At 55.8% G+C, this 25873-nt stretch overlaps 1 protein-coding gene across 2 annotated transcripts in view; it reads left to right on the plus strand.

Annotated features, from left to right (window-relative positions):
• The first annotated feature begins 404 nt into the window (after positions 1 to 404).
• PPL (periplakin) overlaps positions 405 to 25873 on the plus strand; it is a 31299-nt gene continuing 5830 nt past the window's right edge. The window contains exons 1-18 of one of the 2 annotated variants that reach the window (XM_064520461.1): positions 405 to 580; positions 12328 to 12427; positions 13177 to 13331; positions 13919 to 14039; positions 15061 to 15186; positions 15514 to 15555; positions 15760 to 15921; positions 16380 to 16487; positions 17091 to 17186; positions 18339 to 18461; positions 19449 to 19595; positions 20482 to 20633; positions 21543 to 21640; positions 22155 to 22312; positions 23354 to 23532; positions 23623 to 23761; positions 24671 to 24864; positions 25486 to 25636. In XM_064520461.1, the coding sequence (XP_064376531.1) occupies positions 522 to 580; positions 12328 to 12427; positions 13177 to 13331; positions 13919 to 14039; positions 15061 to 15186; positions 15514 to 15555; positions 15760 to 15921; positions 16380 to 16487; positions 17091 to 17186; positions 18339 to 18461; positions 19449 to 19595; positions 20482 to 20633; positions 21543 to 21640; positions 22155 to 22312; positions 23354 to 23532; positions 23623 to 23761; positions 24671 to 24864; positions 25486 to 25636 (2310 nt within the window). In that variant the 5' untranslated portion in view covers positions 405 to 521. The remainder of the gene's footprint in view (positions 581 to 12327; positions 12428 to 13176; positions 13332 to 13918; positions 14040 to 15060; positions 15187 to 15513; positions 15556 to 15759; positions 15922 to 16379; positions 16488 to 17090; positions 17187 to 18338; positions 18462 to 19448; positions 19596 to 20481; positions 20634 to 21542; positions 21641 to 22154; positions 22313 to 23353; positions 23533 to 23622; positions 23762 to 24670; positions 24865 to 25485; positions 25637 to 25873) is intronic. The other variant, XM_064520460.1, reaches the window with a different exon arrangement.

Raw genomic sequence — 25873 nt, forward strand, 5'->3', positions numbered from 1 at the left:
GGTGGTTTTTTACATCTTTTCCCTTTGAACACTCTTCTTCCACGGAGCGATTTTTAATCCCGTGCTCTTTTTTTTTTTTTTGGGGGGGGGGGGGAGGTACAGTACAGCTTAGATGCGTTTCTACCCCGATCAGAAGAGCCGAGAAAAAAGGAAATACTTGGCTCTGACAAAACCGCCCGCGGAGGCAGCGAGCACCGAGGCCGGACCGGCCGGTCGGGGGTGCCGCCCGCACGGAGGCAGCGTCTGACGGCAGCGCCGGGGGGCGGCGCGGGGGCCGCAGGCACCTGCCGGGGCCGCGCAGGCCCCACCCCGGGGCCGGGCCCGCCCCGCCGCAGCCCCGGCTCTGCCCAGCGCCGCGGCAGCGCCCGCCGCCCCGCAGCGGCAGCGGCAGCGGCAGCGGCAGGAGCAGGCGGCGGCCGCCAGCGCCGTCCCGCCCCCCCCGGCCCGGCCCGGCCCGGCCGGCGCGGCGGCTCCCGGCGCAGAGGCTCCTGGCGGCAGCGGGGGCAGGACCGGCCGCCGCGATGCACTCGCTCTTCAGGAAGCGCAACAAGGGCAAGTACAGCCCCGCGGCGCAGAAGAGGTGAGTGCGGGCCGCCGCCGCCCCGCCGCAGCCGTCGGGGTGCGCGGCCGCCGGGGCCGGGTAGCGCCGGGGCCGGGCAGCCGTCGGGGCCGGGCAGCCGCCGGGGCAGCGCAGCCGTCGGGGCCGGGCAGCGCCGGGGCCGCACCGCAGCCGTCGGGGCCGCATCGCAGCCGCTCGAGCGCAGCGCAGCCCCCAGCACCCCGCGGCCGCGGCTCTCGCAGCAGATGCAGCTGAGACCCTTTTCGTGGGCTGTGTTTGAGGGGATCCCCAATAGCGCCGGAGCAGCGGGGCAGCAAAGCGGCCGCCTTTCCCTCCTCGGGGGAGGCTGGACGAGATCTTCAAGCCTTTGCAGCCTCAGCGTTCGTTAACTTGAGCTTTGGTTTCGTTAGAACGAAACATTCAGTATTTCCTCTTCTTTCTCCGCTCTTTCTGTTGGGAGGACGGGGGATGGATTTTAAGTCGTGCCAGTCTAAGAAGGAGCGCGGGGTTAAACATACCCCCCGAAACAATGCTGTTGAAATGGAAAAGATGTAGAAATCCCCAGGAGAAAAGGCACGGCCACTCTCGGGCTGAATGATTCATTGTAGGAGAGACGGAAACTGGAGGGCGGCCAGCCCCCAACCCCCGGGTGCGTGTCAGGGACAGGGGTCATTTTGGCAACAGAAGATCGATTCAGGAGAAAGTGCAGCATTTCTGGAAAGGCCTGAAGAGGCTCCGGGGTGTAACAGCCCGGGCAGCAGCGGTGACTAACGCTAGGAGGGGAAGGCGCCCTCCTGCCTCCCTCTCTGCAGGTGCGGACGGGAGCCCATGGCTCGCCTGCACCGCTGCGCCAACGCCTCGCCGTGCGTTCGGGCTCTCCTCTCTCCCTGTTGCGTTTCGGGCAGCGCTGCCCATCTGCCGCTGGGGTGGGGGGCACGGGGAGGCGCCTGCAGGTACCTGGGGTCCTAGGCCTTGGGACCTGCCGCGCTCCCTCCCTTGGGGCTGAGGGCGAGAGAGGCGGAGGCTCCGGCTCCGGAAGCAGGGATGGGATCCCTGGGCAGCCTCTGCAGCCCGACCGGCTCGGCAGGGCCGTTCCAAGCGCCCCGTGCAGCCCTCCGCCACCTGCTCTGGCACCGGCTGCCGCCCCGGAGGGGGCTGCCGGGGGAGAGGACCTTGTGCCCCCCGAGGCACGAGCACGCACCTCCCCGAAGGCCCAGCAGCGAGGGCGAGGGAGCGATGCCAGCCTCGAAGGAAGGTGTGGGAAGCAGGCCACGTTCCTAGTCTTCAGGGGTGCCAGGGGAGGGCTTGAAAACAAGAAGTGCCACAGCCGGGGTGACGTCTCGGGACGCTGAGCAGCCCTGGGGCAGAAGACGGGCCTCCTCCGTGCACGGGCGGCTGGGGCTCGGGAAGATGGACGTCCCTCCAGCGCCCGGCCCCACGGAGAGCCGTGCCTGCACCTCCCCGCGCGTCCACACGCACCGGGCGGAGGGCTGCGCTTCGCGTGCCCAATTTGTTAATTCCTGCGCCGGAGCTCACAAACATCTGCGAGCGCAGGGACCACTCCCACGCTGTGGAAACATCCCCGCAGCGGAGATGGGGAAGCCGGGGCCAGACCGGTTAAACAACTCGCTGGAGAAGCCAGGGGGAGATTGCGAGTGGAGGAGCTCCTGCCGCCCCGTCCCCCGCTCAAGGCGCCGCTGGAGTCGCAGCCAGCTCCCGCCCAGTTGTGCTGCTGGAAAGACCGAGCAACCCTGCTAAAATCAACAGCCCCGTGCTGTAAACAGGAACAGATACTTGGACACAGCGTCCAGCCCAGCCTGCTCTTCGGAGAGGCTCGTTCGCCTGGGGAAAGGTGGGTTGCAGGGCTGCGTGGTAGCTCAGGGCTGTGCCAGGGTGCCCCTGGTGACCGAGCGTTCAAAGCGTAGTAGTGACAGAGCAAATAACCGAGCCCGGTTTGGCAAGTGATCAGTCATGCTGGAACACTTCCTGCAGGTAACAGGGAGCCGGTGATCCCAGCTGATGCAGTTAGGGGTTGCCTAGGAAGTACCTTCCTCCGGCACTTAGTGCTTTGGCAAGGAGCTGCTGCGCGACTTGATCTCGGTGGCTCCTTCAGGCGGAAGCCGTGGGACGGATTCCTGTTGCAACGCGGGCGTCCTGCCTCCGTGCTCGGGCAGCTGCCACGATGATTAGCACCAGAGATCAGCGCAGGGCTGTCAAGAGCTGAAGATGAATCTCTGAAGCTCAAGCCAGGCCCCGTAATCTGCCCAGGAACGATGTCCCTGGCTTGCTGGCTCAGAGTGCAGGCACCCACCAGCCTCCAGCCCAAAATTAGCCCTTAAGGCTCCAATCCAAAGTGCCTTGAAATGCATGGGATTCGAGCACCCCCCTCCCTATGCCCATTCCCATCTGCACGCCGCGTAGGCATCGCGTGCACCAAGGTGCCACCCAGAGCCTGCTGAGAGCAGAGACCGAGGCCCTCGCCCAGCGGGGCACGAGGTCCCGTACGCAGGGGGGGATGCTCTGCTCCGGCCCCGCAGCCGAGCTGACCTGTTTCGCCAAGGCTGCTGCTGCGCCTGAGCTGCCCGGGACGCGGCCTGCCCTCGCTGGGGGCCAGGTACTGCAGGCCTTGGCAGCGGGCGGCTGCAGGAGCTCGCTCCCTCTCCAGCCAAGGAAGGAGCTGCTTGTGGCGACCGCCCCTGCGTCTCGAAGCTCGTCTGCCCCACGTTCGCGTTAGTGAGGAAGAAAGTCATTCTGCTTTGAAGTTGTAATGGGGCAATGGCCTGGAAAGAACAGAAGCATTAAATCCTGCAAAGCCGTGCTGATTTAAACACGACTTGGTGCGCACAGGTCGAGCCAGGGCCTCTGGCCTGCTGTGGCTTGTCTGTCCTCAGCAGCGCCAGTTCAGTCTTCCAGCTCATCAGCCACCACTTAGCTGGAGGAAAACCACTGTGGTGCTCTGTGCACAGCACGCTGGATCGGTCTTCCGCTCCATCCACCTCCTAATGTCACACAAGCGCCCCGTCCTCCAGCAGTTACTTTACCACCAGTTTGCAGGTGATGCTCCTCCACAGATGTTCTCCAGATGTTTTCCTTTTTTTTTGATGCACAAATTAGGAAGACCGGGGTCCAAGTGTCTCCTTAGGAATATTCCTATCTCCTCTCCTTCCCTCCAAGGAGAGAGGCAGGCAAGGAAGCCACCATGTGAGATCCTCGCCAAAGCCCCCCCCCCCCCCCAGCTGCTTGAGCTGGATGTGTAGCGACAGGCAGGACTTTGGGTGCAGAGGTGGTGAGTGCCACAGCTCCGGGCTGGTCTCCAGCTCCTCAGGCTCAGCAGCCCACCCTGTCCGACCCTCGGCATGGCAGTGAGTCTTTGGGCACCTCCGCATAGTCTGGGGAACAGGGACGATGATGGTGTTTCTTCTGTCTCATCAGCTTGGGTGCTCTGTGCTCTTCTTGTTCACCACTTCCCAGCTGCGCAAGGCCCTGGGATTCAGCTGGGAATGACGACCGTGTTATTAGCACACCATAAAAAAAACCCTTATTGCAGGTAGGCAACACTCGCAAAGTTCAGAAGAGCTGGGTGCTAAGCCACTCACTGCACAGAGCGCGGAGTAGTCTGGCGTCCCTAGGAGGGAAGGCGAGACCTCGCAGACTCCTCAGTAGATACGTAGGATGTGGCGGGTGACCAACATCTAACTCCTTCCCTTCATCTTTACCAAACACTTGCTGCATTAAGAAAACATCAGGTTGTTTTTCCTGCTTTCTAAGCCCAGGCTTGAGAGTTAGAAAACGAGGATCAGAGTTGAGCCATGAGAAGTCACTGCCAAAATGTCCATGGAAGTGCAGCCCGCTCCCGGCGTCCCCCTCGGTACACACTAACAGCATCAGCGCAACGCCCGGGTTCGGGAAGGCTCCCAGCCCTGCAGACCCCAACGGTGCCTGGAGAGCCGATGCCCTCTCAGACTGGCTCAGCCACTTCCCTATCTAAAAGGCAGTTTATGCACCTTGGGTGCAGGTCGGGAGCACTCTGCAGAGGCTCTGGCTGCAGGGCCGACACTGATTTCTAGAGGCGGTTTAGCAGGGATGGAGTCAGCAATGATGAACAGACAAGAAGTGAGTCAGGGGAGTTGCTCTGTATTTATAGAGGAGCAAGCCTCACCATCACCTGGGCTATTTTTGCTTTAATTTCCTTGCACATTACAGTAATGTATCACCATTAATATGAGGGAAGTTAAATATAATTGAAACAAGCTGGACTGAGCATAGCAACCCGGCTGTCCAGCTACGCCCTAGTGTGTGTAGCTCGACAGTACACTACTCCAAAGTTTTGAGCCAGATCTTAATCTTCACCAAACCTGAATTACACTAGCTGTAAGCTCAGCCCTTTCATCCTCTGCTCTGCTGCAATGTCATGCCAGGGTTGTTATAAGCAACTCAGAGGAATTAACAAGGGAATATTATGCACCGGCATCTGAGGCTCAGGAAGTTTTAAAGGCAGTTACACTCCTGTGTTGTGGCCTTCAGGAAGATTTGTACAGTTAAAGTCCATACTGAAGTGTGGGCTCCAGCAGCAGTGCTCATGTGGATACATTTTTTTATGAAACCTATACCGATGGCAACCTAACTCGAAGAGTAGTTGTAAACAGTCATTTGCCTGTGCTTCCTACAGTGGGATGCAGTGGGCAGCGTGGGGGGTTTTTTTGAGTGAGGAGCACAGAGACCCTGTTCTGAAGCTGGTCACTTGTCCCTGTCTAAGAGCTTCCCCTTGGCGTGTCGTGGGCAAGCTCCCAACGGGCTTCAGCAGCAATCCCTGGAGCCATCGGGAATGCCGGGGTCACGGGCAACATCGACCGAGCTGCAGGAAGGAGCAGTACAGTCATTTCCATTAAATTGCTGTATCTTGTCAGCAAAATAGTATCATCTGAGGTATAGACAAGCTGTCAACGCGAGTGGTTGAGAGCTTACACAGGGACTGTGTCCAGCTGGAGCAGCCAAAAGTCCAGGAGCATCAATTTGAGCACCCTCACTTAGGCGTATTAGCGAAATATCCTCCTTGACTGAAAAAGGAAACAACCTGAGGAGTCAAAGCCCCTGAAGGGATTTCATACCACCTGCCAGCAAGTGTAAAACCAGGGTGTGAACATACAAACATTCCAGAAATACTTACTCTGGGCTTCGGGCCTCTGTCACAACCGAGGAAGTTAGCTCCAAAAAGTGTTCTTATCAGCGAAGGCGCAACCTAGGAGGAAGAGGTACAAAAATACTAAGGATCACATCACTGCCAGGGGAAGGAGGTACAAAACCACAGAGCCCTGCATTTGTGCATGGCGTTTTCCTCGGGAGCAGCTCGGTCCATCACCTGGAACTGTTTGCCAAGCAAACATCGTGCCCTCTCAAAGCTGCTAGGAAATCAGTGCGCCAGTTTACAGACCCACGGGGAAAACAGTCAGATTGCATTTTGTGTTACAAAATGGTCATGGCTTGCCATGTTAACTGGCAGCGAGATGTAAGATGTTGGCAAGGAGGCTGCTGTTGGGTAGGGGACTGGTTATGTGATGGTCTGGGCTAGAAGTTTAGGATTAAAAATCAGTTCTGTTGAGTGCAGTCACCCTGGGAGAAAAGTCCAGTTTTTAGTAGCAAAGTTTTCGTATCACAAAAATCAGTGCCTTGTGTGTCTATGGAAAAAAAAAATGGAACAAGATGTGATGTCACCCTGAAGACAGAACTGTGGTAGTTGGATGAAGCAGAAAGAAGTACCTGAAACGCAACCATGTCGCAGTCCATGTCAACAAGAACATGTCAATCTCCAGAGAAGGGGAAGGAAAAGCTGGAGGAAAAGGCAATTTCCTCTCTCTGTCTATGATCCAAGGCAGTCCAGTGCTGCTCACACATCCAGGCAGAACTGGTGAAATCTCTGGACCTCTTCCTGGAGGGCAAAGCAGGGCAGCATTCATTCAGGGGAGGATGGACAGTCTGAAAAATTTTAGGCAACTTTCAGTGAAGCTGGAGTTATCTTAATCCTGAACGAGGAAAAAAACATCTCCTCTCTCTGAAGAGCAACACAATGACTCCAAAACTTTCTCCAAAACTTTCCTCAACCGATGGTCTACCACAGAGCAGCTGCCTCAGAAGAAACAGAAGAAAACCCTCCCCTTCCTCACGTGAACAACCTTGAGTCCTTCACATGCCAGTCAGACAAACCTAAGGTGGCTCAAATCATCTCTGAAATAGAAATAATGCTGTTTTCAAACACAGCTTCTCATGAATGATATATTTTTTTCCTTCACAATCAGAAAAGTTCTTGAAAATCATGAAGTTTTTCAAGAATGGCAAACCCAGTTTTTCCAGGGACTTTTTCATTGTTAAACCAAAGACTTAGCTATTTCATCAGAAAGGCCTTGCATTTCCCTTTCCTCTGTGGGAGCCTTGCTACAGCCATGTCCTGGGTACCTTTGCTCCTGTAAGAAAGGACAGAGCTGTTCTTTCAGCTTCCGCTTCTCAGGCTCGTGTGTGCCCTGCCCTTTCTAGCCGAGTATGGCCAAGCTTCCCGTCCTCCCTCCATGGCGGCTTCGCAATCCAGCCATCCCCTTCTGCCCGCTTTGTTGGGTGGCCTGGGCAATCCTTGGCCTTAGCCCTGCCGGGAGCTCCTCTTCAAATCCCGGACGCACACACAGGCACTCATGTCCTCACGAGGTGCGCTGGTATCTCTGACACCTCGGTAGCTGCAAGGTGCCGGAGAAACAAGGAGATTATTAATAGGACTGATCTTCTCAGATTGTTACTGTCCAGGTTATGTTTGTGGATTAAGTGGCATAAAAATAAGCACGGTGTGGTCAGTGCAAGACTGGGCATGAAGGAGTGGCTTCCCTCAGCCGCTGTTTAGAGAGCCAAGTTGCTTGGGAGGTTTTTATTAGGTTTTCTTGAACCAAAACCTCAGCTGGTGTCAGTCACTAACTCGCTCTGCTGGTGCTCAGGATCCAGTCCCTCGCATAACTGGAGAGGTGGAGACAGCAAACAGCTCCCATTGCGTGCGTCAGGAAAGCCAAGGCATGCAAAGGCAGAGCGATGCCAACAGTGTGACAGAGCATGTCTGCACTTGCTCCAGACGAGCTCTGCAGAGCGTCTCTGCGTTTTCTCCTCGCTGGGTGCCAGCTCCGGCAGTGCACCTGAAGGCGTGAGCAGCAGCTTCTGGACTACTCGGCCGACTCTCCTCTCTGGCGCAGGAAAACGTGGCCCTCTCGCATCAGCTTTTCCCCTTGCCTCCCCTGCACCAAACCCGTTTACGCCGGGGCAGAAGGAGCGAGCAGGGGCGGCCGCCGGCTCGGGGCGCTGCCGGGGCGGGAGCCGCCGCCGGGGCCGCGGGGGCTGCCCGGGGAGGGGGCCGTGGCGGCCCGCGCTCTGCCCCCAGCGCCGGGTTATCTGCCTCACAGGAACGGGGGGTCTGGGAGAAGCGGCCGGGGGCAGCGCTGCGACCGCCCGAGCTCGGGGAGGCGGGTCGCGGCAGCGCACAGCCCCGGCTCAGCACGCGACCAAAGCTCGTGCCTGGGACCGGGAGGTCTCTCCTGGGGGGAGAGCGGGCAGAAGGGAGCGAGGGGCAAATCCTTGCCCTGACAGATCGTCCAGAACCGGGGCCCTCTCCTGGCTGCCTCCGCACCAGTGAGGAAATCCAGTTTCCACGTAGGAAACTCCTGGCAAAGCCAGTACCTGAGTAAGAGGGTCACGGCCTGGGTGTTGCACACTTTCTGTTTCCTGGCACCGGAGATCAGTTTTGGCAGTTCAGACTCGTTTCTCTGAGCGAGCACAGGGGCTCGGCTGAGCGTCCCCAGCTCAACTCTGCAGCTGCAGCTCTGCAAGAGCAGCTCAGCAGCAACATCTTGGAGAGCCATGCATGAAATGCAGGGTTCCCAGGGATCCCAGCTGAGCCCGTGCTTCATTTAATTTCCCCCATACAATTTAGAAGTCTCTTTGTTACAGTTAAAACCAGAACTAGAAAAGCCCCAGACTACTTCTGCCTTTGGAGATGGTTTTCCTATCCACACTAGATCCACTTAAATCTTGAAGATTCATCCTTGGGCTTGTTAGAAAATACAGAGACCAAGCTGGCAAATACAGAGACAAGCTGGCAAGCCTTCCAGCTTTTCCTGAGCCCTGGTCAGTGCCGGTTCAGCTTACTACTATTGCAGCTATAAATTCCAACTTACACCTGGAAAATTAGCCTGTCCCACGCTCGAAGTGTCGTTTGGCCTCCAGTTCACCGGTGGGAGATGAGAAATGCCCCTGTGTGGTTGGGAAGATTTCTTAACCTTGTCGCCCAGCTGGCGATGCAGCAGTGCAGGGCCAGTTCTCATCTGTGACTCATGCTGAGCAACAACCATCATCTGGCCACACAAGAATGCACACATGTGCATGTAATGCCTTTTTAGTCATCCTGCTTCAAACCACTTTCACTCCACTGATTTCATTTGACATTTTTCCTGGTTTACATGAGACAGCTAGGTCCCATCCTTGTAGCACTTGGCATTAAAGAAGGAGCTTTAAGAGGGTACAAGTGATATGACTGATGCCCTTAGCAGCAGCAGGCAGAGCGCCGGGTCCCACAGCCCATCTTTGACACCAGCAGTTCCCCAAGGCTGTCAGCGCTGGTCCTGAAGAATCATTTAAAAGCCAGGCTGGCTGGACTCGATGGACAGGAGCCCAGCGCAGTGAAATGGACTATCTAATCTTCATCTTCAGTCACTTTTTGGACTATCTAATCTTCATCTTCAGTCACTTTTTGAGCACCTCATACATTACTTAAACTGGGCTGCTTGGATTTGTTCACAGAGAGCACTGCTGCATCTTACGAGGACCACAGGGCCTGATAGTCCTCCGCCGATTTGAATCCACTCCCTGTGTGGTGAGAGCTCTCTGAAACCAGCTTATTGACAGAGGATTAGAAGAAACTCTAAAATTGATTTTGAAGAGCTTTTTTCCTACTATTTTGGCAGGATCCAGGCAGCTGCTCTCCCAGTGCACACCTGCATCCTCCAAATGTGATTATTTACCAACAGAAAACTGTACTCACCCTTGCAGTTCCCGCAGCTGGCTGCACAACTCACAGCGCCGTCATCGATGCACATGCATCCAGCCACCTCGTTTGCTTGAGAGCTGCGGCAATGGCACGCAGCTCGCTGCTCCCTCGCTCCGCGGGCTGTGCACGTGCCTTTCTGCAGCCCTTGCTCTGTGCTGCTCAGGGTGCCCTGGGCTGGCCCAGGGTGAAGAGCAGCCTTTCACCTCCTGGAGAGGCAAGCACATGCTTTTCCTCTGCTCTGAAGCTGCATTCATTTCTGCTGATGCAAGAGGGCCAGCAATTATGGTAGTGCTTTTTTTTTTTGTTGTTTTTAATCAGAAGGTGCCAGGCAGGCATTAAGAGTGGTGGCAGACACTAACCACCTGCCACACTAAGTAGCATTCTGATGATACAGCTTCTATAAAAAAAGCAGTGTAAATCCTGCCCAGGCCAGACCTAGGGGAAGCACGAGCGACAGCACAGCGCTCTCATACTGCAAGACTCCTGCAGCGAGTTCCAGGCATGGAGGACCAGGCCCCGAGCTGAGCTTTCTTCCTGCTGCGCTGAGGAAGGTGGACACGCAGAGCCGGCAGGACCACGCTCTGGAGCGCAGCAGCGGTGCCAGGCTGGCTCTTCCCTGCAGCGCCCGTGTTGGAAAGGCAGCGGCCGAGAGGAACGCCTCTGCCCGAGGCTGCGTGGCACACAGGAACCGCCAAGGCCACCTCTTGGTCTTCCTCTGCTGATGGCTGAGCAGGGCACGTGTTCAGGGGAGCCACTGGCAGAGGACTGCCTTGACTTCTGCGGTTCGACAGGCCATTTTCATTCCCAGCTTTGAGCCACCTCTCTGTGGAAGGAGAGAGGACGTGGGTCACACTCGGTTTCCTCAACCAAGCTTACGTATTCAGCTCCTGCCCCATTAGGGATTTACCTGCCACCAGACCCTCGGCACCGTGCTGGAGAAGCTGCCAGCACCGGGCTGTCAGTGCGGGGACGAAGGGCTGCCGCGGGAGCCCTCCGTGCTGTAGGGAAGCCAGGCTGGGATGCTGCTGCCCTCCAGATAACTGCTCTTGCCAGACCCCAGCCTGTCCTGCTGCCCTTTAGGTTTCTGGGGAACCAGCTTTTGCAGGCGATACATGCCTTGTCTACTGGCAGCTGTAACGGCAATTAGGATTTTTAAGCATCATATAAAGATTAATTCTACCACCACATAACAAAGTCATTAAGGCTTATTATCCCCACTCTATAGATGGTTGGAATTGGGGTGAGCCAACACTTAAACGATGGCTTAAGTCCACATGGCAAACAGGGATCACAGATGGGCCACAAACTCCAGCCTTCCCAGCCCCCCGGCCTCGACTCTGCTCTGTGAAGTTGCTGGGACCATTCAGGAGCCCATGGCGTTTTTTCCAGAGTAGGAGTGTGGCCGCTGGCGTTCTGGGCACATGCCAGAACACCTAATTGTACCTTTCTTGCACAGTTACCCTGGGAGCTGCAGGTGGGCGTTGTGTCCTGCATTTCCTGCTCCGAGTTGTTGTGCAGAGGTGTTGCTGCCGGGAGAGCGCTGCTGTGATTCATCTCTGAGCAAAGTGGTTTCTGTCTGGAGTCTGCAAAGCAGGCCAGGCCTCTCCGGCAGGAGAGATGCAGGTGCTGCCCCGCACATCGCTGGGAGTGTACTTGTCATTTGGAAACGGAGCTGGCACACCGCAGGCTGCTCTTCGTCTTCTCCCCTTGCAGCCAAGCTAACAGAGAGAGGATGAAACATTTAAAGTAATCATCACTGTGCAAAAAACTGTCGTGGGTTGTTCTGTGCACTGATAGAAGAATTTGCTCTAGCTCAGCCTGCTATATCACTCTGCAATATGACTGCGAACATTTGGCCGGCCCCATGCAACACCCCACTAGCGTGGAGCAAACAGAAGGTGCCTTTGTACCCCTCAGCACCGCTGCAAACACAGAGAGAGGCTTGGACAACACCGTTTTCCTGGGCATCTGTAGGAGGGAATGAAAAACATTGCCCATCAAGAGACAGGATGGAATGGGTGCTGTCCTGTGGCCTTTCCTTTGGTTTAAATTGTGGATACTAACTTGCAGAGCAGGTGCCATCTCTTGAGGGAGGCAGGGCTGCCGCAGGCCCGTGCTCGACGCTCGCAGGGCAGTGCCTGCTGCCGGGCGCTCTGCGCAGCAAAGCACGAGAGCCCGGAGCCGAGGTGGGACGCAGCCAGGGCTGGCACCAGGCAGGGAGAAGCAGAGGCCCGGCCTGCAGGCAGCTGCCTCGCCAGACAGGCCCTCTTGCCTGGATGCCTGGAGTTTGGAGTCCTCTTTCCTGGCAGGGAGAGGGGCTCATGCTCCCACTCCTCCGCGGGAGCCGCCCTCTCTCTCTCTCCAGCAAACAGCCCCCGTCCTTGCTTGCACGAGGGCCAGGCTTGGCTAAGGGGGGGACTCCTGTTTTCACTGTGTGGGAGAGAGAGAGTCCCCATCCACCACCCCCATCCTGGCAGAGCAGCCGAGTATTTTGGAAAGTGTTAGAAAGGCACCAGTGAGTCATGCGCAGCTGCAGCGCCTGGCAGGCCCGGCTGGCCCCCCGCCACCCCTGCACACGCTGGGGGAGGACGGGGTCGCGGTGCGCCGAGAGGAGCCCCTGGCAGGGCCTCGGGGCTGTGGCCTTCCACGCGCTTTCCTGGGATGACAAGTGCCTCTCTCTGACCCTCTTTTTCTCCAGCATCTCCAGCAAAGAGCTGACCGAGCTCATCGAACGCCTGCAGAAAAATGCGGACCAAGTGGAGAAAAACATTGTGGAGACTGACTCCCGAATGCAGAGCGTGAGTATGCAATGTCCTCACACACCCTAGGCGGGCTCCTTCCCCTCTCCTGCCGCCCTCCTCCCCCAGGCCCCCCCGCAGAGTCCTCTGCACAGCCCGTCCGCGTGCAGCATCGCTCTCCAGCCGCAGGCCAGACTCCAGCAGCCTGTCCTGCTTCCCAGTGCCTTTACCGCCTGTCCTGCCACACGTGCATGCACTCACCCTGCCTGGAGGAGCTCACCCGGCTGGGATTGCCCTTCCGCGACAGAGGGAGGCACAGGTTCCTCGGGGTTACAGGAAGAAGCTGGAAGTCCGTGAGAGATGTTGTGGCCCTGAGAGCCTTCTCTATCCAGGGCAGGATACTACTGTGCAGAGCAGGGGTCTGCAGTAAACAGGCAGCTGTGAGGGAGGAGAAGGGGCCTGAAACCTCTTCATTTTCTCAAATGATGACATGGTGCTTCCAAAGGCAATATAGTCTCCGCCAGCCACAGCTCTTCCTCAGGGCTAACATACATGAGGAGAAAGCAAAATATCTTATTGGGAGTAGAAAAGGTGACCCACCTTGAGCTAGCTGAGAAGCCTTCCCTGCTTCCAGGAGCAGCGTGGGGGAGGACCTCGCTCAGCGGTGCTACATGTGTGCACTCACCCACCCCACAGCCCAGCCTGGACCAGGCCAGCTCTGGGCAGTGGGCATTTGGGTGCTGCAGTGTTTTCCTTTGTGATTGTTTGCCTTCAGTCTTCTCCCAGTTCTCTCCCTGTTGCCTCCCCAGGACTTGCACAAGATCAAGGCCTGCCAGCTGGCTCAGTACAAAGACCTCACAGCTCAGAAACTCTCCGAGTCGGACAAGCTGCTCTATGTGCTGGATGGGGATGCTGCAATTGCCAAGCACATGAAGCACCCCCAGGGTGAAATGATCACCGAAGAGTGAGTACCACAGAAGGAAATCTGTTCCCAATGCCTCATGGGGTGGGAAGCCTCTTCTCCAGGGGGTCTGCTCAGCTTCCGCCTGGACCTGGGGGAGGTACTATGGGCTCCTCCACCTCCCATCCCTGGCGCCTTGCGTTAGCCTAATGCTCATAACCTGCACCCATCCTCAGGCACACGTATGCAGAAGGCAAGGATCACTGCACGCCTGCCCGTGGCCGTGTGAGGCTCTGCACAGAGCCCCTGTGGCTGTATCTGCATCTGCCCGGTGGGCAGGCAGGCCGTGCTCTCCCCCGCTACGGCCTGCTCTGAGCTGGAGGTTTTGCTGAGCAGCCCTTGGCAGAGGATCAGCGTGCAGGAGCCTTTGCCCTCTCACTCCCCAGCTGGTTGCACAATGTGGAACAAACTCTGCGGTTGCTCCTGCCCTGCCTGGCAGTGCTGTGTTCTCCAGGGTCTCCTAAGGGCGGTCTGCTTGGGCATTGCCCATGGGAGGGCTGGGAGGGTATCACCTAGAGCTGCTGAAATTAATGCCAGGGCTGGCTCATGCCCACATCCTGTATCCCACCCCCATCTTCCCCTTCCCACAGCATCCGGCAGCTGAAGGAACGAGTGGCAAACTTGCGTGTGAAACATGGCCAGATCTACAACTTCTCCCTGCAGCAGGTTGAGCCCCAGGTCAACTGGTCGACAGTGATCGAGGAGAAACAGGTACCACGGGGGCCTGAGATTACCCCGGTGACACCTATCCAGCCAGTAGCAGTGCCTGGCAGAAGACAGGGTCTCGTACCCCTGCAAGCAGCAAACAGCGCGGTGGAGGGAGCGCAGAGGAACAGATGGGAAGAACATGGGGGGCTGGATGGTAACGGAGGGTGCCAGAGCCGATAGGAAGAGGCCAGGCAGGTCAGCTGCAGCAGTGCTGGGAATCAAGGCTTAAAGCAGCAATGCAGGTAGCTTCCGGGCCGAACGCTCAAAAGCTTTGGTGGATCGGTGGGAGCTCTCCTGCCTGTCCCTCAGGAGCCTGGCTCCCGGACGTGGCCTGGCCACTGCCCCGCTGGGTGAGCACAGGCAAATCACTGCAGGGCGCCAGCGAGGGTGGCGGCTGCACCCCCTCCCTGGGCAACATGCACCAGTGCTCAACTGTCCCAGCAGTGGAAAGGCCTCCTCAGATCCAGCCTGAACCTCCCCTGTTTCAGTTTATGCCTGTTTTCTCATACCTCCTCACGGCTCCCACCATGCACCACTGCAAAGAGCCTGGCTCCCTTGTCTCAGTAACCTCCCTGCAGGCATGAGAGGCCAGGAGGCTCGAGAGCTCTGTCGGTGGCACGCACTGTGTGCTCACCAGGGACCCTACCACTGCTGACCTCTTGTAACGCACCCTCGGGTTGCTGGCTCGCACCCTGGCCACCTGTGTTGGGTGCCTGTTAGGGGCCACGAAGTTATTCGGGCTGTTTTCACAGCCGGTTTTGCTATTCCTCTGCTGCTCTGGGGACTCCCACATGCCACCTCAGCGTGCAGACGGCAGCCAGCCCCGAACCCAGAGCGTGAGGTTAACCCGCAGGGTTAACTGCATGAGACTTTCCTGGCAGCATCCGTAGCTCCACGTCCCTCAGCTGAACCTGTCCAAGCCCAGCTCCACATCCATCTCTCCTGCACAAAAAAGGAGTTTCCCTGACCCTATCTGCTGTGCCTCTTTTCTCTCATCATTAACCCTAAATTTTGCATGATGCAGGACATGCTGAGCAGCAAGGGCTTCGGGACTGACCTGCCGCTGGTCAATAGCCAAGTGGAGGAGCACAACATCTTCCACAACGAGGTGATGGCCATCAGCCCACACATCGCCAAGGAAGGCGGCAAGGTCAGCTCTCCTCCCTCTCCCCGCCAGCTCGGGCACTGCCCCACGGGGCCAGCCCTGGACTCAGGAGGGGGCCCATGCTGCGGACAAAGGCGAGGGCAGCAAGGCAGCTCACCCAGGCGGGACTGTGGGCAGCTCCCAAGCTGTCAGAGCCTGGATGGGGTTGTGTGGGTGTCCAGATCCACTCCTAACCTCTGAGCTGCACACTGACCCTAGCTTTACAATGGGGCAAATCCTATAAAATCCACATCCCTCCCTCATCCCACCCACTTCAGACTTTTGCTCACTGGAGACAAGCTCTTAATGCTTGTGTTTCTTCTCTGTTACCAGGACCACACAAGCGACCTCCAAATCAAGTACCAGAAACTGCTGGTAAGAGACACCTCTGGGGCTTGGAAAGAGGCTGGGTGGCAGCAGGATGAGGCTGGGGTGGGAGGAGCCCTTTACAGGGGTACCTCTGCTGGGGGAGCCAAGCACCCTCAGTAGACAGTTCTGCCCCAAGGAGGAGAGGGCAAGGCCCTGGAAGGCAGAAGGGAGTTTTGGGCTGAGCTCTCTCTCCAACCCTTCCCTTAACAGGCTGGCTCCCAGCAGCGGCAGCAGGATTTGAACTCCCTGCAGGACTACATGCAGCGCTGCACAAACAAGCTCTACTGGCTGGATCAGCAGGCGAAGGACAGGACGCATTATGACTGGAGTGACCACAACCTGGACTACCCCAGCCGGCGCCGCCAGTACGAGGTTGGTGTAGGCTTGCGTGCAGCCTGCCCCCATGCCAGCCCCCCTCTGCCAGCCTTGCAGGCTGGAGGCGTCGCAGCAGCGCACGGGGGCACAGAGCCGGGCGGCAGAGTGGAGGTTGGACAGAGGCAGGAAACAGCCGTTCCCCGTGCCTCAGGTTCCCCATTTCATCAGGAAGCGCTTTGAGATTTACAGATGATAGAATATGAATAGCAACATTAATCCTTACCTCCTGCGAGAAATAAAGGTGCTGGATGCTTAAACAAGGAGGAGACTTGACAGGTTCCTAGTTCTCTTCCTCCTTAGCTCAGCATTAGCTTGGTAATGATCAAACCCAGAGATCCTAGCAACATCTGCAAGTAGGGGAATACTAGGCCATCAGTCTTGTTGGAGCTGTTCATGCCCTTTTAGTCTGGAGTAGCTTCAACATGGGACTAAGCCAAGGTCCCCTCTCATTGCAGAACTTCATCCACCGGAAACTAGAAGAGAAAGAGGAAGCCATCAACAAGCTGCACGCGGATGGAGACCAGCTGCTTGCCCAGAATCACCCTGGGAAGAATGCCATCGAGGTGAGCTCTGGCTTCCCTGCATGCTCAGAGGGGACTCACCTCGCCTTTGTCCCACGTGGGACCTTGTGCTATTGCAACGCTTGAATTACTTCCTGGGATGCCAAACGGGAAAAGCATCCTTTGCTTGCAAGTGTATAAACAGAATCAAAGAAGCAGAGATAAATCTAAGTAGCTCTTCCCACCACCATTATTCCTGCAGTGATTATCCATTGCCTCTCCTCAAAGGATGAATTACATTATCAAATTCCACATTTGATGGGAAGTTGGACATATGGCCACAGAATTTGCCACTTTCTTCCACCATTCCCCACAATCCCATCAAAGCACCCCAGTTTTGGACCAGCTCTGTAGTATTCCCATCCTAGCTCTGTAACAAGAGCTTCTGACTGGTTTCATAGGCAGCCAAAGATTTGATTGCTCAAAATGGAAATTGGTACTTGCTGCTGGCCAGCTCAGGTTCACCCCTAGCACCAGTCCTTCCACTCCTGTGGGCTGAGCTTGGCCCCAGAGCAAACTTTGCACCTTGCTCCCCAGGAAGCACGGTGCTTGTGCGGCTAATGGCACCTTGCTGCCCCCGGGCTCTGACGCTGCGCTGTGTTACAGGCTCACATAGAGGCAGTCCACGCGGACTGGAAGGAGTACCTCAACTTCCTGATCTGCGAGGAGAGCCATCTGAAGTTCATGGAGGACTTCCACAAGGTACCAGATCCTCGGGGCTAGCCAGGCACTGTTGTCGGCTCTGTGCACCCCAGAGGGTAGATGCTGAGCCGGTGCGATGCCAACGTATGAACAAACCCCTAGCACTCTGGAAATGGGGCAGAAGAGATTTAGTCCTTTAGTCTAAGGAGCTTTTAAGCTAGGGGAATTATTAGGTCCTCAGCCTTGACCTGGTATAACACAAGTCACAATTGCTCAAATGCCGAGCACAATAATTTGCTTGGCCAAAGCATAACTTCCAGAAAGTCTCCACTCCCGATGCCAAGGTTCAAGAGCTGCTATCCAGTGTCAGCATCCTCTGCCTGCAGGATGGCAGAGGAATTTCCCTCTGTCTGGGCTTATGGCGAGGCTCAAGGCAGTCTTATGTCATCTTACCCCCAAACCAGGCCATGGGGCGGCTTTGCATGTTCCTCGGGGGAGCAGAACAGGTCCGAGTGGGAAATTCGACCTGCACAAAGCACACTGCTGCGTTCGCCACCAAGGGAGCTCCACGAAGGGCTCACCGCTCCAGCTGAGCTCTGCAGACAGATGTATGCTTGATAAACTGCATCTGACAGCCAGGGAGGCTCTGCAGGAGAGCAGGTCGGGCAGGATTCCTCTCCCACAACCTGGGTGTGTTTAAGACATGATGAATCTTTTGCCAAGGTTGAACTGTAGCACCCAGCCCAGGCCGTGCCTTTTGTAGGCGCTTGTTTAGTGTCTGCTAGAATAACTGCCCTGTGGGATGGCTCGTGTGTGGAAGGAAGGGCTCAGCTCTGCCTCACCACTGGCAACAGAGGCCGGGGAGACAATGCACAAAGGCGTCCTGGTCACGACACCATTCGAGTGAAACAAGATTAAAGGTGGGGAGAACGGGTCAGAAGCAGGATTTAGCAACTTTGCAGGAAGAGAGCACACAATAATCTGCCCCCTTATTTCACTGGTTGTCTTTCCTCCAGCTCTGATGTCCTGAGCATGGCAAAGAGTGAATCCTCATTCTCCTTCTCCATGCGTTTCTGAATTTTCAGACCTCTATCATATCTCCCAGTGGCTCTCTCTGCTCCAGGCAGTGTGAGGATCGGGATGCTGGGCCATAGGGACTGCCACAATTTTCAGCAGGGGCCCTTGCTCACAAGAGATTTTGCTTTTCTGCAGTTCCAGAAAGACACTAAGGATGCCCAGGAGCTCTTGAAGAAGGTAGATACAGACTTGGACCAAAAATTCAGCCCGGAGTTCAAGGATAGATACCAGCTCGAGTCTCTCCTCAGGGAGCTGGACGTGAGTATTTGGTGTAGCCAGGACCGAAAGGGGAGGCAAGCACGGTGGTGGCAGCAGTGGGCACCAGAGGGTCCTTGCAACACCCACAGAAGACACAGCCCTGGCCGTGCAGGCACCTCAGCGCAGCTCTCGCCGCAGCCAGCAGCAGGGCCCATGCTGCTGCCTCCCTTCGCCTGGCATTCACCTGACTCTTCCTTCCCCTCCAGCTAGAGATTGTCTCTCCCATGGCAACATAATTGCTCACTGGGCTGGTTTTTATTTGTTCTCTCACTCAGTTAGTGCTCATAAGGGGTGGGAGCCTAATTAGACCTGCTGCCGGAGGAGGCTGTGGAACTAGCTGCGCCGCAGAGAGCCAGGCTGCGAGATCCCCGCTTGGGAACGGCCGTGCGGAGCAGCTGGCCCAGCCCAGGCCCAGGCATGCCACGGCAGGCCTGACGTCTCTCAGGACACCTGAGAGCTCTTCCCAAGAGCCATGCCTTTCCTCGTGTACGCTCCATCCCAGCAAACACTGTGGGATACCCCCCTGCACATCTAGAAGCAGAGCAACTGATCTAGAGCCGTTGCAAGAGGCTCCAGAGCGGATAGCTGGGATCAGGGTTGTTACCTCAGCAGGCAGCCGCACAGATGTGGGCTGCAGGCCGGGAAAGGCCTCCTGCTGCCTGGTGGCTAGAGCGGAGGCACGGCAACAGCGTGAGCTCGGCACAGGCCTAGCTTTGTAGGAATGCAAAATCCTGGTGGGACGTCGCTCCAAGGTCCCAAGGCCCAGTCTAGATGCAGAGGCAGAAGAGTAGAGGAGAGTGCTCAGTGCAAGAGCAAAACAGCAGGACAGCAGGACCCAGGAGACATTTTCTGAGGTCTTTGTTCCACCAGCACTTGCATGAGGCTCTTCCCCAGACATTGACCAGCTAGGAAAGCCCAGGAGCTCCGCAGCCCTTGCCTCAATCTCCCTACCTCTCTGCACCGGTTTTGGTTGTCGCCCTGTGCTAGGACCAGGAGAAGGCCTTGGATAAGTACGATGCCGTGGTGAAGTCCCTGCAGGAGCGCAGCCAGCACGTTCTCCCGCTGAGGCACCGCCGGGAGACGCCGCTGCAGCCCATTGCCGTGGAGGCTCTCTGCGAGTATGAAGGCGAGCAGGTAAAGTCTCCCTCTTCCCATGAGGGCCACAGAGGCGCTGCTGGCAACAGTCTGTTCAGATCCTTGGTGCGCAGTAGGGCACAGAAGAGAAAGCTGGTTATGGAATGGGTTTTGCCACTGTCCAAGCAGCGAGGTCTCCCTCAGCGTGGAGAAGGCAAAGGGTGCAGCTTGCGGTGATGTGAAAGCAGGTCTTGCAGCTTGGGAAGAGCAGTGCAGGAGAGGTCTGGGGAAACGCAGCCTCCGCTCCTCCTGCAGACAATGTGCCTCTCACGCCCTTGGCGAGATTACGACAGCCCGGTTCTGTCACATTCCCACGCTTCCCGCTGCCTGGGCTGGCACGTTAAAGACGTCCAGGCATGTTTCTGACCAGAGAAGCTCAAACCACCAACACCACTGTTGTCCCAGCAAGCACATTTGCATCCCTCCCACCCGCACTGTCCTATCACCAGTGGAATACCAGTTTTTGTACAAGACTGCATGGCTGAACGAGGCAATGTATCAGCAAAGCTGAGGGACAGCACAGGAGCAGCAGGGGCCTGGGGAGGAGAGAGCAGCTCTGGCTGCCTCAGCTGCCTGTGTCTTAGGAAAGGAAACCCGCAGCACAGCCCTGGAAACGCCTTCTCGTCTCTGCCCCAGTGGGAACTTGCTTGCTGTGGCTGTTGCCAGAGGCGGCATGGCTTCGTACCTGGAGGCTTAGGGAGCAGCAGGCACAAGAGGTACCTGCAAGTGGCAGATACTCGGAGGATTCAGAGGGTGCCGAGGGAAGGGACTGTGACGCAGGCCTCTCCCGCCTGCCCGAAAGCGCTGCTCCCCGGGGCTGCCTGTACGGAGCAGAGCGGGATGCCTTTTTCCTGACCTGCTGCTGTGACTGATTTCTGTTCCCAAGGGCCAGATAACCCGAGGAGCCCGCTACACCCTGCAGAAGAACAGTGGAGACATTTGGGATGTGACAGATAGCTCGGGACACAAAATCAGCGCCCCTGGAGTCTGCTTCATGATCCCCCCCGCTGACCCCGAAGCGGTAGCGCTCGCTGACAAGTAGGTGCTACCCGGCCTGCCCCTCGCTGCTGCTGGGCCGCGCCGCGTCGGACCCTCCTGCTGCCACAGCAGCTTCAGCTGTTGTTGTTAGAGCCTGAGGGTGGATCACTTACCCCCCTAGCCCTAGGCCGTGACACTGAGCAAGGAACGTGCTGGGGCAGCATCACCGCCGTCCTCGCCATCTGCACTTCCTGGGGCTGCAAGCAATGGCAGGTGATCTTGGAGGCACCACAGTGCCCATCAGGCCCAGGCTGGAGACCACGAGCCAGGTGGCTACAAGCCAGATGAACACAGCAACTGGGCAAATGCAGAGGCTGCAAGTTGTCCCTGCACCACACCTAGCAGTACTAGTGCGGGACTGCTGCCCTGATTCCCCCAGGGACGCATGCCTGTTTGAAGCCTCAGACTGCCTCCAGGGAGGGGATTCCAGCACCCTCCTGTTTGCGCATAAGGTCTGACCTGGCGAGAACAGAGGTTGAGGCACTCACCTGCCTTCTGAGACCTCCAGGCCTTGTGGGCCAGCTCAGAGCCATCCAGGTTCCCCTTCCTCTGGGGGACAATTAAGGCAGCGGAGACCCTGCCTGTCTCTCTGCCAGCCAGGCTTGAGAAATGCTCATGGGGTATTATAGGGGTGTTTTCACCCATGGGGGTAGCAGGCAGAGCCTGTGCTGTCTCCAGTGCTCTCAAACACCCCTCAGGTGAAGACACTGCTCTGCCCATTTGCCAACGTGGGGTGAGGGTCCAGAGACCTGACCCCAGCTAGGCCTCTCTCCGACTCATTTCATGGCTGCAGTGGGGGCCAGGTCCCTCCAGAGCTGCACCTCATTCCTAGAGCAGAGCCCAATACGGGTGACAGGGTGATAGAGGGGCCAAGGTTTAACCTTTCATCCATGCTGTCCTGTTTTGCAGCATTGCCAACCAGTATATGAACGTGAAGGAGAAGACTACCAACTGCAAGAACATCCTCCAGCAGCGCTACGAGGGGCTAAAGGCAGACAGCATCGGAGGTGTGCCTCTGGAAGGGCAGCTTTCGGCTCGCCCCTTCCCACACACATACACGAAAGCGGGAGCTGTAGCCTTGAACTTAGGTTCAGACACACGCAGTGGCTCTGCCTACACCCTCAGGCTTCTGCCTGTTGGCAGAAACCACCGCACCCTGCTACCCATGCGAAGACAGGGGACTGTAGCATGCACAGACAACTCAGAAGCATTGCTTTTGGCTCCTACCTGTAGCTGGTCCATTCTCCTTGCCAGAGGAGCTGGGCTGTTGAATAGTTGCAGTGGGGGCATGTCGCTGACAGCTTCCAGTCTAGTAACAGTCCCAGGGAGAATGGTGACCGGGTGCCGGGTCAGGACACGCGCAGGAGCAGCGCGGCCAGGCTGCGATCGTGGCGGGCAGGGCTCAGGGAGCAGAAGAGGATGCTGGTGTCGCGCTCTGCTCTCTGGCTGCTCCTCAGCAGTGGGGCCGAGGCCAGCCCCAGCTTCCATCTGGTTCTAACCTGGTTCCGTCTTGTTATCCAGATGCAGCATCAGTTCAGGGGCGCCAGCTTCTGGCAGGGCTGGAGAAAGTGAATAGTGACCTGGACAAGCAGGAAAAAGCAATAACAGCAAATCTTCGTCCCCCACTGGAGCAGAGTCGGGCTGTGCAGGACAGCACTGAGCGCTCCAAGGAGCTGAAGGTACGGCACGGTAGCAGCAGGCATACGGTGCTGTACAGGGACTATACTCCCAAGGGCTGCCCAGGATGGTGCCCAGTGTGCTCGGTGCTGTAGATACTCCCGGAGCTCAGGAGCATGCAGGCGTGGCGTGATGTTTACAGCTAGCTGCTTTCTCTCAGTGGAGATGGGGAACAGCCTTCTGAGCAGCCTCAGAAGCCAAACCTTTGCCCTGTTCATGGCCCAGCTCTGTCATTGAAGGGTTAAATGGGAAGGAAATGACAGCTGCTTTTTTGGGCTGAGAGGAAGAGAGGGGAACCCTAAAGTTTTGATTCTGCCTTTCCTGCCCTCATTCCTGGAGCACAGCAGGTATACTAACTCTGCCACTGCTATCACCAGCTAAGAAAGGAGAAGCAAGAAAATACCTGTGGTCCTGGGCACTGTTTCTCCTTGTGCACAATTCAGCACTGGCTCCACTGGGCTCTTGTGCTGGTAACATCCAGCTTCCTTCCTCTCCTTCAGACCCCTAACTAAGACAGGCTCCTTGCCACAAACCTCCCTTGTTTTGGGAGGAAATTCAACTCCCTGGTTACATCACCTGCCCAGAGCTGCATCAAAATCCGAATGCCACCACAAGTGAAAGCAAATTGTTCCAACTGTCTGCAGTGCTTTGATGTCCAGGCAAGAATTTACAGAATCAGAGAACCGCTGAGGTTGGAAAGGACTTTTAGAGATCATCTAGTGCAACACCTCTGCTCAAGCAGCGTCAAAAATTCATCCTTAACGTTGCAGATCCGAGCGGTCCACATTTTCAGCCAAGCTAGAGCTGGTGTGAAACAATCCCTTCCCAGCCAGAGTTTCCCTGCTAAGGGCTAGTTGGCTTGCCCCAGAACAGTGTTGGATACAAGTCAATAGAACATGTCCCTTTGTCCCAACAGGGCTGAAAGGCGCCTGCCATCAAACACAGGACCCCAGCCTGACCTCCTGTCTCATACCAGCCAGCTTGTTTGTCATATAATTGCAAGGTGTAATTCAGTTGCTATAATGATTTTATTCTTACTGCAGAACATCACCAATGAGGTCCGCCGCATTGAACCAGACAAAATAAGGAAGATCCAGGAGTGCGAGGTCTTCATTGAATCTGTGCCGAACACTGGCAGCGCCACCTTGGTCAAAAAGAAGGTGGAGGACACCAGCAACAAGTATGACCGTGTAGTCCAGCTGCTCAACGCTGCCCAAGAAAAGTAAGTCATGACTTGAGCCAGGCATAATGCAGGTCTTGCAGGAGACAGATTTAGGCATGCTTTAGCACTTTTCCCCTTGTGTCCATACAGAGTTGAGGTGGCCACACACCTCGAGAGGAGCCTCCAACAAGGCCGAGACCTGCTGTCTACATATGAGAACAAACTGGTCGTAGATGATACTGTACCAGAAGATTTGCGGGTTGTAGATCGTAAGAAAGAAGAGCTATTGGTGAGTGTTTTCTTCAGCCAGTTTTCTACCCTATCAACATGCTCCATACAGAAACACTTCCTGAAGGCTGTGGTAATCGCTGTTGAAGTGAGAAACCTGTATCAGTTGGTAGAGGGATGACCTATCCCGGCTGAAGATGCTACACATACCTTATATTAAGTCCAGTGATCCCCACATACCTGAGGAAAGGCAGTCTTTTCTCAAGTTTCCTGCAGAGTGCTACCTCAGAAGGTGCTCATGGGTGGGGATGAGAGGAAGAGAACCTATGAAAAAACCTTAAATGCAGACTGTTCCCATCCCCAAACGAGAAAGCAAATGCTAGTTGAGTACTTCTGATTTGACTGAGGACTAATGGAGAGGAAAAAATAAAATAGTCTGGGAAAAGCAATGCAGAGGCCTGATAAATGAAAGAGATGGACCTGTCATGGCTTTGAGAACAGTTACCTCTGGGAACACCTACTAAGCAGAATTGGCAATCCTTCTACAAAGGCCAAGAACTGGCTAGGCCAGAATTTCACATCCTTCTTCAGCTTTTGCATCAAGTCCACAAGTTCAGGATAGCAGGCAAAAGCTTTCATAGCTCCTTCTGGAGTTGCTGCACTAGCAGGAAAAGGACCTAAGGTCTGCATGAGGAGCACAAAACATTTTTCACACAGCACACTTATTTTTAAAGACAACAGAGAAGAGAATAAGAGCTCACTTCTTTCCCCAACACATTTACCAGACAGCTCTGTTTACAAAGCACATCTCTGACTTGCTTTTCTCCAGACCTCACAGCACTATTGCAGTTCAGCTATTCGTTAACATCACCTGCAGCTCCAGTGCAGATGCTGGAGTTGGTGGGAAACAGTGACAAATGTCTGGCATGTGTATAACCTGGAGATCCTTTCTCTCCTGCTTCTTTCTCAGGCCATGGGTTCCGAACTCCAATCCAAAAGGTTCTTGCTCAGTGAAGCAGAACAGAACTTGCTAAAAACGAAGACATGCTCCAACACCCTGGCTAGCAAGTTCCAAGAGCACTGCCCTGACATCGAGCGGCAGGAAGCTGAGCTCTACAAACTCAACCAGCGCTTCAATAACCTCAGCAAGCAAATTGACCACAGGTAAGACTCTAGGACAGGATCTAGCTAGAACTGAACCAGCCTGGAGAGCTGGGATATTTACAGTAGAAGATGGAGCCACACTGAATCCGGAAGACGCATAACACGGTCACAGGAATGAGTAGTTGCAGAATGGCCTCCAAGAGGTCTAAGGGAGAAGAGAGAGAGGTTCTTGGCATGCACTGGCTGGGTAGATCTGAACAGCCTCTAAGATTAACTGCTGTTGTAACAGAGATGCGAACTTTGGTAAGAGCACGTGCACTGGCCACAACATGCATAAGGTAAGAGTGTACCATCCACCACATCCTTTCACATCTACCTCTCCCTGGATCATATCTCATCCTGTACCTTCTTATCCTGCTAAAGACTTAAGCCCAGTATTCACTGGGATTCTCCCTGCAGTTGCCCCATGGGTCCTTTCTCCTCTCATTTTTGCCTACATTTATACTGACAAGGTGCCACCAATTCCTGCAGAAGACTCTCTCTCACAGAGGAAAGGGGATGGAAAATAAACAAACCTGCGTCTTTAGGGAAAAGGGGAAGAGGAAGTGGGGTCCAGTTAAGAGGCGTCTGCAGAAGACACAACAGATTTGACAGTACTGAAGCTGAGCTTTCTCCCTACAGAACTCAAACCCTGCAGAAAGCAAGAAGTGCCTATTCCAACTACCGCACAAACTATGACAGAATCAACCAGTTCCTTTGCAACATACCTAACTATGAGCCGCAGGAGACAGATAACATTCAGCAAGTTGAAGTGAAGCTGAAGAACCAAGCGGTAATTCCTTTTGAGCAAGCCCTGGGCTCCAAGGGGGAGAGGAGAAGCAACAACATTATTTAAAAAATAATGAAGGGAATCCAGATAGCTCCTGAACGTAAAAACAGAAAAATATACTTACTGGATTTGTTTTTACACTGTAAGGTCTCACTCTCCTGACCGTGACTTGTTTATACGTGAAATACCAAGGCATAATTCTCAGTAGTGTAACTCTAATTACAAACCTCAAAAAGGCTG

Source organism: Dromaius novaehollandiae, chromosome 14, assembly GCF_036370855.1.
Source record: "Dromaius novaehollandiae isolate bDroNov1 chromosome 14, bDroNov1.hap1, whole genome shotgun sequence".
In the NCBI taxonomy this organism is placed as follows: Eukaryota; Metazoa; Chordata; class Aves; order Casuariiformes; family Dromaiidae; genus Dromaius; species Dromaius novaehollandiae.